The sequence below is a fragment of the Leuciscus leuciscus genome (assembly GCF_965113295.1).
Source record: "Leuciscus leuciscus genome assembly, chromosome: 21".
In the NCBI taxonomy this organism is placed as follows: Eukaryota; Metazoa; Chordata; class Actinopteri; order Cypriniformes; family Leuciscidae; genus Leuciscus; species Leuciscus leuciscus.
In genome coordinates, this window is record NC_138745.1 from 13,137,958 (window position 1) to 13,151,487 (window position 13,530).

The window sequence follows — 13,530 nt, forward strand, 5'->3', positions numbered from 1 at the left end:
AAGACTGCTTGTTTGGAGTTTGATAGGAATGACTGTATGGTCAGGCTGACACCCAGAAGCTGTTATGTGCCCATAGTGCTGTCAATGTCATTCAGGGTGCAAATTATAACACTGCAGGCATTATCCCCTGTTCACGCTTTGTGAGTTTATGTGGACAGATTGAGTCATTTCAGGCTGTCAGAACAGTTGTTTGTCTGTTTCAGAGGTCACCGTAAACAGCTGCAGGTCTCGAATCAGCATTTGTTTCATTGGATTGTAGAAGCTATAGATTTAGCATACAGTATGCTTTTAAGAATGAAATTTGTCCTTTGGAGTCCGCGCTCATTCTACTAATATGGCTTCTTCGTGGGCTTGGGCAAAAGGAATGTCTTCTCAGAGCACCTTTTGCTAGATTTTACTTTGTGTGTGCAAAGATGCCAGCTGACTTTCTATTGGTTATTTGTGCACTTGACCACACCCTTCAGTCTGAACTGTGTGGTTTCAACTGAGCTCTGCACTGACTCGGTCGCTCCGATTGGAGCGTTTATTCGTTGCCTTATAAGCGTTCGAGTTGCAGGTATTATTATCTTATCAGCGATACTTGCACGCATTAATGCTTGTTTATTTGTTTATTTTAGTACCAGCGGTGCTGCTACTGGATTTTCTATGATTCTGTTGGCTGTCATGGTTTCTCCTAGGTCCGCTAGTTGGTATGTAAGCAGTCAACGGGCTCAAGCTTGCTAATTAATTGTGATTCTGTTCACTATGCTTGAGTTCTTTCCACAGCGGGGTGGGGTTTAATGCTGTCCCCATAGCATAGGTCACAATGTCAAGAGACCGACTCGAAAGGGAACGTCTCCGATTACTTTAGTAAGACATTGCACACGTTGTTGTGTCCAAACCTCAGTCTTATAAATATTGCTTTTCAGTCAAAAGATTAAGAGGCAATGGTTATTTTCAGTCGAAAGATTCAGAGGCAATGGCTATGAGTGCCAAGCTATATAGCAGATGGCTCCACCCCTAGCTTGTGCGGTCAAATGTCATTGACCAGTAAAATTGAGTGGCGTGGTGCAATTAGGCTTAAGTATTAAGGGAAGGAGGGGATAGGCTACACCCCATAGCATAGCTCGCAATGTCTCTTTCCCTCTTCTCAGGGAACCGAGGTTACGGAAGTAACTGGAGACATTCTGTGTCTTGTGTTGTTTATGCGACCAGGTGTTATTCCCTGTGATCTTCTTTGTTGTCGATTATCATCTTTGTTTTAGTTTAAAAATAAAGGTACTGCAATTGGATCCCATTCTCGATTTTACCTGACCTGCTGTGACAGCTGTAATCTAAAGTGTTAACAGTTATAATTATCTTCTTTTTTTTTTAAAGCAATAATTCATAAATTTCTCCAAATCATTTGACCTCGGTAAGATCACAGGAATTGTGGAGCTTATCCCTGCTTCTAAGGCGTCAGTTTGGGGAAACACAATTATTATTGTTATTGTTATTATTATTATTATTATTATTATGCACATTACTATTGTAAAGGGAGTCCACTGAAGGCAAGTTGTAGAACCCAAGTGCAGTTTATTCAAGTGATCCAAAGCATGATCAAAACATAAAACAAACATAGACTTGGCAAACCATAAACATGAACAGAAAGCTTACCAAACAGTGGTTACACAAACAATACTTGACAAAGTAACAAGGCAAACATTAGGGCTTAAATATACAAGGACTAATGACTAAACATGGACACTTGTGCACATGATTAGACAATAAACCAATGACAACATGCCATATTCACACGGGGAACACATGGCATATGACTATAACAGGGAATCACATGACAACAGGAAACATGACTGAGACATGAAACAAGAACATGAAACAAAACGAAAACAAGACATGACAACTATATTGAATTTGATTGGGTTCCTAAAACACCAGTGTGGCCATGAACTTACATGAATGTTGTTAAATCATTGAAATGGTCATTTAAAATTACAGAGGATTCTTGAAGTAAATATTTCACATCTAAGAAGCTTGGCTGACAAAAAGTTTGGGAACCACTGCCCTATATTTAGCTCAGGGGAGTGGGAGTGAAGAGAGTGTGTGCTTAAAGAGCAGGGGACATCAGCCTGGGGGGGGGGGGGGGGGAACAAAATGGGGACTGCATTTAAATTTAAAATTTAAAATTGCATAACGTTTTCTGTAAGGGTTGTGTTTAGGGGTAGGGATAGAGTTATACAGGGATAGAATAGAGGGATAGAATATACAGTTTCCACAGTAAAAAAATCTTCATGTCTATGGAAAGTCTCCATACAACTTAGAAAGCCAATGTGTGTGTGTAAGGTCAGAAGAGAATTTGTTGGAGAGAGAACATTTGGCCTAGCATAAAATATTTGATACGCTTTACATTAGTTCTGAAAAGTGTGTGTGAAAACCGGGGGATGGCGAGCTAATTCTGTCTGCAGCTGTCACTTTTTCCACTACACCTTTTCTTGTCGTGGCACTTAAACTCTGTCTGAATTGTTGAATTATTTTAAATTACTATTTATACCACTTCCACTTATAATATTACTACTGTGCAGTCAGTGCCAAGGGAATATTTTTTACTTGCTCTTCCCATATGGCAAAATCTTCAAACTGTAAAATACATTACAAAAAAAACTCCAAGATAATTACAGACACCAAGAATATGAGTTTGATCCACAGGAAATTCACTTTTCAAATTAAATGTATAGCTTTAATGCACTGTAAAGTGCAGTGGACAGACATCCAGTTAAATGTATGTTTTAAAATACACTATATTGCCACAAGTTTTGGGACGCCTGCCTTTACATGCACATGAACTTTAATGACATCCCATTCTTAATCCGTAGGGTTTAATATGGAGTTGGCCCACCCTTTGCAGATATAACAGCTTCAACTCTTCTGGGAAGGCTTTCATCCCAAAGGTGTTCTATCGGGTTGAGGTCAGGACTCTGTGAAGGCTAGTCAAGTTCCTCCACACCAAACTCACTCATCCATGTCTTTATGGACCTTGCTTTTTTGCACTGGTGCGCAGTCATGTTGGAACAGGAAGGGGCCATCCTCAAACTGTTCCCACAAAGTTGGGAGCATGAAATTGTCCAAAATGTATTGATATGCTGAAGCATTAAGTGTTCCTTTCCCTGGAACTAAAGGGCCAAGCCCAACCCCTGAAAAACAACCCCACACCATAATACCCAAACTCCACCAAACTTTACACTTGGCACAATGCAGTCAGGCAATTACCGTTCTCCTGGCAACCGCCAAAGCCAGACTCATCCAACGGATTACCAGACAGAGAAGTGTGATTCGTCACTACAGAGATCACGTCTCCACTGCTCTGTCCAGCCTAGGTGCTTGATTTTATACAACTGTGGCCATGGAAGTGATTGGAACACCTGAATTCAATGATTTGGAGTCCCAATACTTTTGGCAATATAGTGTATATTTTGGACAATATTGTGTTGTAATCTCAAAATACTGAATAATGTTAGAATAAAGAAAAAAATACATTCATTACTATAACTTAAATATAATCTCTCATGCTCACCAAGGCTGCATTTATTTGATGAACGGATTTTGATACAAATGACAGAGGAACAGTAATTTCTTAATTTGCAACAAGAATATAAGTCATAAGGCGTGTTCAGACCTTTATTTTGAAATAGTGATGCACATGAAAAACATGAAAGATTGGTAGAAACCTCAGTTTGTTTTCATGTAAAGAGTTCAAAAGATAACAATTCTATTTTTGGGGAGAAAAAAAAAAGAAAAAAATGTAAATATAAAGAAAAAATTATTTATAACGCTCATGCGTGTTCTTTCTGCATGTCTTTTATGTGTTTGTTAAAGGTTGAATTCAAATCAAATACTGCCATATTGCACGTACCACTTCTGAATAGCATCTACTTCATAAATTGTACAAAAAATATGGAAATATATGGTTCAGATCACTCAAACCATATATAGAAATGGGTACGTCCTTATTTGGTCACCAATGGAGCCTGTTTGTCATCTAGTGGAAAAGATTCATACTACGCCCAAACAAAATCTTACTGAAAGCAAATTTTTTGAGATATCAACCTAAAATTTGGAACAAAACTTGTTCAAATTTTTGGCTTTGATTTTCTTGAAGTTTTATAGTCGATCATGTTTTATCAAATTTACATTTTATATCATTTTTTTAATTTATATTTTTACATTTTCATAAACTTCAAATTTTATATAAAAAAAATAATAAAAATGTTAATAAATTTTTTTATAAAAATCACTTTCATACATTTTTACAATAATCTGCCAATTGTCTCATTTAAAAGAGAACAAACTTAAGTCTGTGCTCCAAAGTATTCAAGATTTATGTTAGAAATGTTATTTTCAGCTCTATGTTCAAAAAGTGGGACTGACAGTTAACAGAAGAGCCACAGAAAAGACCAAGTTCCCTGCAGAGACAGAGTATCAGTTTCCACAACCCTGTATTTCAATACATGCATTCAGTGTTGGGCCCATGATAAATGTCTGCTATGGATTGCATATATGGTGTGAAGAGGGAGGGCTGCAGAATGCTGTTTTGGACTATCTCGGAGGTCTATAAGCTCCTCGATATAGAGCCCCAGAGCTTGAAAATTATGTTTAGTCATCAAACTCCCCTTCTATTCAGACATTTATTCATAAAATAAACACCACACATCCAGTGTACATATATGGTACAGCACCTTTATCATTTTCCAGAATCAATATGTTGTTAGTTAGCTACTGTAAGAAGTAAATCTTTAGATCATTTACTGTTTTTGATCTTAAAATCATATTTACATTATTTACATTTAGTGACTTACAAACGAATAGAAGATATAAAACAAAAACATATAAATGTTAAACTATCATAATTTGCTAATATGTTTACTTTAAAGAATGAATCAGTTCAGAAGAATATAAACAGTTATGTCATTATTTTTATTTGGTAGAATGATGCCTTCTTACTGGACACAAGAAAGTGAACATAATGCATAAGTGGATATTAGTTCATTGGAGAATATTGTTAAATGCTAAAGTTATACATGGACATGCAACCAAATAAGGTCTTACAAATATTCAAATATTTTTCAGTTGATGTTAAGTGGTCTAATTTACAGCCATAATTGATTCATAAAACTAATATTGACCATTCTTATTGTAAAAAAAATATATATATGTGACCATTGACTGGCAAGAGTATGTCATATAAGAAAATGATACCATGGGTTGTTTTAAAATTCTTACTTCCAGAAAAGATATACCAAGGCTTACATTAACCTACAAATTAATTATCAACAGAGACAGATGAGAAGAAACTGAGCCCTTCAGTCAAGGCAGCAACAATCTCCTTGCCCTTGCCATATTTGCCCACAAGGTAAACCAAACTATAGCCAAAATTACTGGACTGAATTCACCTCATTCCAAGGCGTGCAAATCCTATTTTGGATCAGGAATGAAAAGTGACACCAAAGCACTTCATACACCTCCTGTCTTGTACTTTCACCAGCACTCACTTTCCTAAACCTGATGTTCAGGCTAAAGTTAGCACACCCAGGCCAGTATATAAGACCCCAAGAGGAACTACGAACGTGTCAGTCACATCAGTGTGGTGTATACTTCTCCTCTTTTGACCAACGGCAAAACAATTGAGAGATGGTGAGTGTTTTTAGAAGACTTTTTTTTTAGTGAGTGTTTTTAGAAGACTTTAGACAATATATATATATATATATATATATATATATATATATATTTTTTTTTTTTTAAATATATATAAAATAATTGAGTTGCCAGTGCACTTAACAACTTTACAAAACATCCTGCCTTGACACCTTCTAAAATATAGAGCCCTATTATCACTGGAAATATAAATTTGAATTTGCAACATGAAAAATAATTCTTTTCATTGGGTGATTAGCAGAATATGTATATGAAGACAGAAATCGTAACTGTGGAAATGGAGCAGCAAAACATTCATGTGTGTTTTTCACTCCATACATATGTGTTTCTCTTTAGGCACCCAAGAAGGCCAAGAGGAGGCAGCAGGCAGAGGGCGGCAGCTCTAATGTATTCTCCATGTTTGAGCAGAGCCAGATCCAGGAATACAAGGAGGTACAGTGCTCATTCTTCAGTAATTTGACTTATTTTTTTCTTAAATCTCTGCTAAACCTGAAATTAGTTCAATACATAAATTCCTTTATCATAAACGTTTTTTTCCTAAAATATTGTACATTCAAAGTTATACATTTGTCAGCACAACACAAAAAAAGGTTGAGGGCATGTTAGACATTCACCCATGCTCATGTGTTTGAAAATCTTACATTGCAGATTTCTATGTTAACTAGTAACTCAGCAAGAAGTAGATTTTGAAAACATTAGAAGAAAGAAGTCACCAACTGTAGCATTAGTTTTATGTTCAATAACTAATTAGCAAAAAAACAATAGCTGTTGTAAGTAGTAAGGAGAGGTGGTAGGGAGATTAGTTGGGGCTGGCAAGCGTAACCAATCCCCCCTCCTTAAATATCCCCAAAGTCTTGTTGTACATTCTGTGACCTTTTAACAACTTAGACAAGTGGGCAGCAGCTGCCAAGATACTTCTTGATCTCAGATGTCATCTCCAATTTCAACTATGTTCAGTAGAATGACATCAATACCTGATGCCAGAAAGGGAAATGTATTTCACAACTACAAAATCAATCCTTTCTTCTGTGAAAACATCTTGTGTATCTTTGGGGACATATGATGCAATTAGTAGTAACTTCAATTAAAATTCATACCCTTTGCAAAGTGTAATTTAAAGCCTAGTAACACTTTGAAGATTGTTGTTTGTAGATACCAATAATCCTCGTGGTATGTTACATAGACCCAGTCCCCACCCCATAAACATGACTGATGTTTTCTGCTTGGATAAAATGCTAAATGAACTGGCATAAACTGTCTTACCCTCTGTAAAACAAACAGGCCTTCACAATCATCGACCAGAACAGGGATGGTATTATCAGCAAGGACGATCTGAGAGATGTGCTGGCCTCCATGGGTCAGCTAAATGTGAAAAATGAGGAGCTGGAAGCCATGGTCAAAGAAGCCAGTGGCCCCATCAACTTCACTGTCTTCCTCACCATGTTTGGTGAGAAGCTAAAGGGTGAGTTGTTTAAATCTTCTCTCTGACTTAGTTTATTCTTGTAATCACAAATCATTTTTATTGTTCATACTTTTGGTTATGGATTAAGTATTACTATTTGTAACTTTCACTTCAGTACATAACTGTTACCTGCCAGATACATTTACATGCATTTGGCAGACACTTTAATTCAAAGTGACTTACAGTGCTTTAAAGGTAAACATATTATCAGTACATGTATTTCCAAATAATCAAACCCATGACCTTGCCGTTGCTAGCACCATGCTCTACTGACTTACAATTAATGGTTATGTACAAAATGTACAAAATATAGTTTTGTATTTCTAGAATGCATAGAATTGACATCTCAACAAGTATTCACATCAAGTATTCTCAACATTTATTCAACTCTTCATTAAGGTGCTGACCCTGAGGATGTTATCGTGAGTGCTTTCAAAGTTCTGGACCCTGAGGCTACAGGCGCCATCAAGAAGGAATTGTAAGTGTCCTGACTCATTGTTGTTCACACAAGAGAATGCTGAACTTTCATGAAGCCCTTACAACTATGGTAAAGATTTATTTTTCAAGAATATAACATTTTGTTTTATTCTATAGCCTTGAGGAACTCCTGACCACCCAGTGCGACAGATTTACCGCCGAGGAGGTTAGTTGTAGTTGGATTTTAATTAATGGTGTTTGCTAAAGCAAGAACCATAATTACTGTTTGTGCTATGGCAGGAATTCAAACTGTATGGCTTGTTGAGGAGAAATGTGGGATTAAACAAGTAAAAAAATATCCCTTAGCCATATATTATCGCCAGGTCTTATTTTCTAAATGTGAAACATTGAAACAATGTGTTTTGTGAAAAGCACTATACATTGAAGGTAGAACCCGAGCCATATTTAGAGACATAGAGGTTTGCTTTTTCAGTTGGGCCAGTAAGAAAGCACCCAGAACAACGTAGTCATTGCCTAGCAATGCATTATAACAATTTTTTAAATGTTAACATGTTGCCTTTGTTTTACTTGACAAATTATTTAAGATCTTTTGGTTGTTATCTTCCTCTAGATGACAAACCTTTGGGCTGCCTTCCCTCCAGATGTGGCTGGAAACGTAGACTACAAGAACATCTGCTATGTCATAACACACGGAGAGGAGAAAGAGGAAGAATAACTCAATCCATCAACCATCTCTCTTACCACACCATCTTGTTACATATTCAGTCTCCCCATGGTCTATCTGTCCTCTCACAGAAACACTTGTCTAAACTGGAGGTATTTTGGCATTTGGGCTCTCTGAATGTGAGTTACATGTAGCTAATGTGATTATTTTCAATAAAATAATCTAAAATCATTAAATCACAATCTCTCTGTTCTGTCTGCCATGTAGTGTTTCCCTTCATAAATGTATAGGAAGAGGAGATATTTAAAGAGATGGTGCATCTCTGTAATAGAGCACCATAATCTCTCTCAATGTTTCCCGTTTGTTTTCTTGGAGAGACAGAAAAAGTAGGGAGGAAAGACATTGAACACTAATAGAAAACAGAAGAAGACAGAGTGAGGACGAGGAAAAGAAATAAAAGAAAACATCTTTATTTTTACTTTTTCTCCCTTGTTCACTTCTCCATTCCAAAGTCTTCTTTTTTGCATTTTTCTTTATTTTCTCGATTCATCTCTTTGTCCTCAAAACCACCTGTAACTTAAAAGTAACACAAATAAAAGCACATAAATCTTTTTTATACCTTGTGTCTGTTCTTGTCAGGTTCATGCACCTACAGTAGAACCAATGAGAAATCAGTTGAAATTTTACATTACTAGAGAAAATTATGAATGACAGACAAAATATTATTTGTTTTTTAAGTGTTAATTTACTTTTACTTTTTATGCATTATATGTTTTTGAAGTTAGATGAAACTGTGCTTTGACATTTTGAAACTGTTTTCGATATTGCTTTGCACAGGTTGTTTTACAATTTTTGACGGATAAGATCATATCTAAATATAGTAAGCAAGAAACCAATGGACTACAACTCACATTAGTAAGTGAGTGTGAGATCGACACAGATGAACTACAAATTGGGGGGGGGGGGATTTATGCTGTACTTGGCCTTAAAAGTAACATAGTTCTACCAAAAAGACTCGGGAGGAATCTCGTATAATGATTTTACAGACAAAATAAATAAGTAAACCCTCGACAAGCTCCGTCTCAAAGTTCTTTGGCGTAGGCCCCGTCCTTCGTCCATGTCTTGAAGTTAACTGGTAGGTCCTGCATGATGATAGAGGCAGGGGGAGCCTACCCCCGGACGAGTGGACGGGAGCCATCCTGGTGGTGGTGGGGAGGATGGAGGGGAACTTCGCTACGACACCTACAGGCAGCAAAATAGGAGGGAGATCAGTCTTTTTATATTTTATGTTGTGATATAAATATTTTATGTAATGGGTATTTCAACATTAAATGACTAAGGATGCTCAGGTCAAGGGCCATATATACTTAACCAAAAAGTGTTTAACACAGTAGAACTAACAGTCATATGATTAGCTTAGATCATTACAAACCAATCATCAGAACAAATCACAGTGAAGAAGACTTGAGTGACATTGATTTTTACTCAACTGTATGATTTAAATGTACATGTATCTTTCTATTCAGGAGACTCACTTGGTTGTTGTGGCCAGTGATCTCCCGGCCGTGAATAAAACTTAATTTCTACAAAGAGCAACTTGGGAGTCGTGTCAGGTATATGCTGCACAGCTGAGAAATAGATTCTACGCTCAAAAGACAACAGCAGAACATATGTGTGATTGAGGTAGTAAAGATTCTACGCTCAAAAGACACCAACAGAACATCTGTGTGTGATTGAGGTAGTAATAGAAGTAGGGGAGAGCCGGGACGATTGAAACGCGGGACGGATGAAACACTGAGATTTCCTTGAAAACCACTCATGTCATGTACGTCAAATTTCGTTAGCACGTACATTGCACGCAATGCCTACCATACCCGCGAAAACATTTCTTCTTTACGTCGTGCCGTTTTGGAGTTAAAGCCACAAAACTGTTTTTGAGTGTGGTAAGTGAATTCTTTCATGCTGTACTTTTTTTTTTGACTGACAAGTTGTATTTATTGTTTCATGTGCCATTGTAATGCTAATACAATCATGATAATACATTTAATTCAATGATAATACATTTAAATGACAGGAGGCGCTGTCGGGACAGTTGAACAGACTCGGAGCCTGCAGCTACAGTCCCGCACCCAGAGTTCCGCATTCTCAGACCCCTCGTTTTTCGAGACAGCGCCTCCTATCAAATTTTATTTAGCGAATCATAGGCTACTCATTCGATTTCTTTTTTAATCAAACTACTTTATAGCTCATCGATACACCAACATATGAATAGTCCATTTAATATTTGTAAAGATAGTTTGTAAGAAAATTTGAGCCGTTAAATTCCCACTCCGATCATATTTTGAGCTATTTTTAAACATTCTCAGTGGTCTTTAAATGATGATTATGCCGTTTTTAGCCAAAATCACAAAACTTGTGCCGTTTTCTGGGACTTCGCTTCAGCAGAGCGGCAGTAGCTCATTAGCAATTCGCCTCTGCGTTGTGGGCGAAGCCGTTGGCTGAAGCGAGATACATAGGCAGCAACAGCCTCTTTCTGTCTTTCTTTCTTTCTGTCAACACAGAAAACATTTCATCAATGGATAGTTTTTTTCGTTTAATTAAAGTGTTGTTTTATGTCAGCTGAATGTCCGGAACGCTTTTCAGAGAAGATAAGGCAACTTATTTAGCACAATTCACACCCAGCGGCAATTCAGAAAAAGAAAAAAAAAATCTCAGAATGCTCCACATGAAACTTTGGTCTTCCGACCTTTTACCGCCGTGTCGATTTATTTTGATTAATATGTGCGAGGGAGAGAGAGCAAGACAGCGCTTAGTTTGGAGACGGTGAGGTCTTGTTTACATTTTCGCCTGGCTCCGAAGACAGAGTGTGCGCGCGCGCGTCCGGGTCTCTCTCTCTGCTCGTTCTTTCATTTAAACAAGCGCAGCAGTTCATCTACATTACTCATCGATCAAATAAGACTTTGGCGGGACAAAAATTCACTTTGGCGGGCGCTAAAACAAGTTCAATGCAGGAAAATTCATGCGTGAATTTAACTGAGTAGTAAAGTTACATGACCATGCACTCGCACAAATGCGACCACATAAAATTTTAACTCGCACATTCTCAAAAAATGGTCGCAGTCTGGAACCCTGGAACGTAATCCATTCATCTCTCACAGCAACTTGTTTTGGTAAAGCATGAAAGCTAATACCAATATCTCTCCTCTTAACATTGCAACCCGCTACCGCACATAGGTATTGATCCGCCATCGTCTTCTCTACTCCTCAGAACCTGAGCGGGCGGGGCGGAGGGGAGTATGAGCTTGTGGCCCCGCCCAGTGGAGTTACTACGTCACAACTCCAGTCTATTTTAGCCGGCGTCTGCTACTGATTCACAGCCATTTGAATGCAGAAATACTCAGAAATACAACTTTGAACTTATTTTTCTCAAGATATGTCATCTAACATCAGAAAAATACCACAAGAACATGTTAACACCTAGAAAAGCATGATTTTCATCGGAGTGGGTCTTTAATGTATGTTTTTTCGCCTTTTTTCCCTCTAAAATATTTTGATAGCTAACGTTAGCCTTTAACCTTGGACTTTTTGTAGACAAGCCATTGTAAAAAATTTATTAAAATTAGTTGACATTAAAGTAGACCAATTAAATACATTAAGTGTGTTAATATCAAAGAATGTCATCATTAATTATTTAATCAGATTTACCGTCTGACCTTTTTTTAATTACCGGACCTTTTCTCCTAAAACTATAAATTGAATTAATTAATGCCAGAGTAATTATTTTACTTTATATAATTTATGTAGACTACTTAAATTAGTTCTTATAAAACGTAAGTATTCAAATGAATCAATATTAATTAAACTGTGATATGAAGTTGTTGCCAGCCATTTACAACTCATACAATTGCCTAATAATCAAATTTACTATGCCTTCACTATGTATTAACCAGTCTATGGTATTAACATGTGAGCTAGAATGTATCATTTGGCCTTTTGTTTGGGTTCCTTGTTTTAATTTGTATTGACTGAAATTTTTCACAATGGCATTCATCTTTTATTTTAGTGAAGTCGAGGAATTTGACAGAGCGATTGCAAAAAGAAGGAAAAAAGAAGGAACATTCGCTTACCAGAAAGTCATTATTTTACCTTATGCATTTACATTACATTTTACATTTATTCATTTAGCAGACACTTTTATCCAAAGCGACTTATAAATTAGTTTTTTTTTTATGCAATTGAAGACGAAAAGTAAAGTCACTAACACAATTCTTTCTTCCTTTTTTCTTTGCTTTGTCCTGTTTACAGCAAGACGATGTTTAGGTGATCGTTAAATAAAGTACAGAATTGTTTATTATTGGTGTTTTGTCTATTCTTATGAGTTTTGCTTCGCATTCAAAATATAAAAAAACAGGTTTTGTAATGTTAGCATAATGTTAATTAGACCATTATAGGTTGAACTGAAAGGAAAAATTGGAATTTGAATAAAAAAAAACATATATAATATCACATAATATTTTTCAGAAGATAGTTCAATCTGTAATTGTCACGGTTCATAAATCCTATGTCTCTTTGTTGTCTCGTGTTCTGTTGTTGTGTGTGTGTGTGAGTGCTGATTGTGTGGGCGTGCCGGCTCATTAGTGCTCATCAGCAATCCAGCTCATCATTCCCATCACCAGCTGCAGCTCATCTCATCACCCTATATATACTCACCACTTTCTCATCCCCTTTGTCAGATTGTTGTTTGTGGTGTCCTGGTGTGTTTTCCAGTCTGTGTTCGAGTCTTGTGCCTTCCGTGTTCCTGTGGATTTACTTTGGATTATCTCACCTCTGGACTCATCTCATCGCACTGCTGCACCTTCACCACCGGGTTCATCTGGCCATTGGGGTCCCTGCGCCGCTAGCCTGTTCTCTGGACGTTACGTCAATTATTATCAATAAAAGAGTTTACTTGCATCTTGCTTCCTTCCATCATTTCACGACAGAACGATCTGACCTGACCATGGAAGCAGCGAGTGGCTCTTCAAGTTCACTGGAAACTTTTGTGAGCAACAGCACACAGAGAATGGACGCTCAAGAGAAAAACCTCAACGATACAGCTCGCGCTGTTCAGGCGTTAGTGGCGCAGGTGTCCGGGCTCACCCAGCAGATTCAACAGCTTCGCGTTCCCACTGCGCCACCCACGCCGCCGATTCCACCACCAGTACAGCCCTCCCAGTCGGAGCCCCGCCTGCCGGTTCCCGAAGCCTATTCAGGTGAACCAAATTACTGTAGAGCTTTC

The 13,530-nt window shown here is 37.4% G+C and overlaps 1 protein-coding gene across 1 annotated transcript; it reads left to right on the plus strand.

Annotated features, from left to right (window-relative positions):
* The first annotated feature begins 5,267 nt into the window (after positions 1-5,267).
* On the plus strand, positions 5,268-12,571 carry mylpfb (myosin light chain, phosphorylatable, fast skeletal muscle b). Its single transcript, XM_082152923.1, has 7 exons — positions 5,268-5,386; positions 5,519-5,667; positions 6,025-6,120; positions 6,970-7,150; positions 7,550-7,628; positions 7,745-7,793; positions 8,199-12,571. The coding sequence occupies exons 2-7, from the start codon at positions 5,665-5,667 to the stop codon at positions 8,301-8,303; spliced, it is 513 nt and encodes a 170-aa protein (XP_082009049.1). The 5' UTR covers positions 5,268-5,386; positions 5,519-5,664; the 3' UTR covers positions 8,304-12,571.
* Positions 12,572-13,530: the final 959 nt, after the last annotated feature.

Bases quoted from the DNA above. Each gene is read 5' to 3' on its own strand.
- mylpfb (XM_082152923.1), top strand. The intron at 6,121-6,969 runs GTACAGTGCTCA...TAAAACAAACAG, and splicing joins AGATCCAGGAATACAAGGAG to GCCTTCACAATCATCGACCA. The intron at 7,151-7,549 runs GTGAGTTGTTTA...CTCTTCATTAAG, and splicing joins GTTTGGTGAGAAGCTAAAGG to GTGCTGACCCTGAGGATGTT.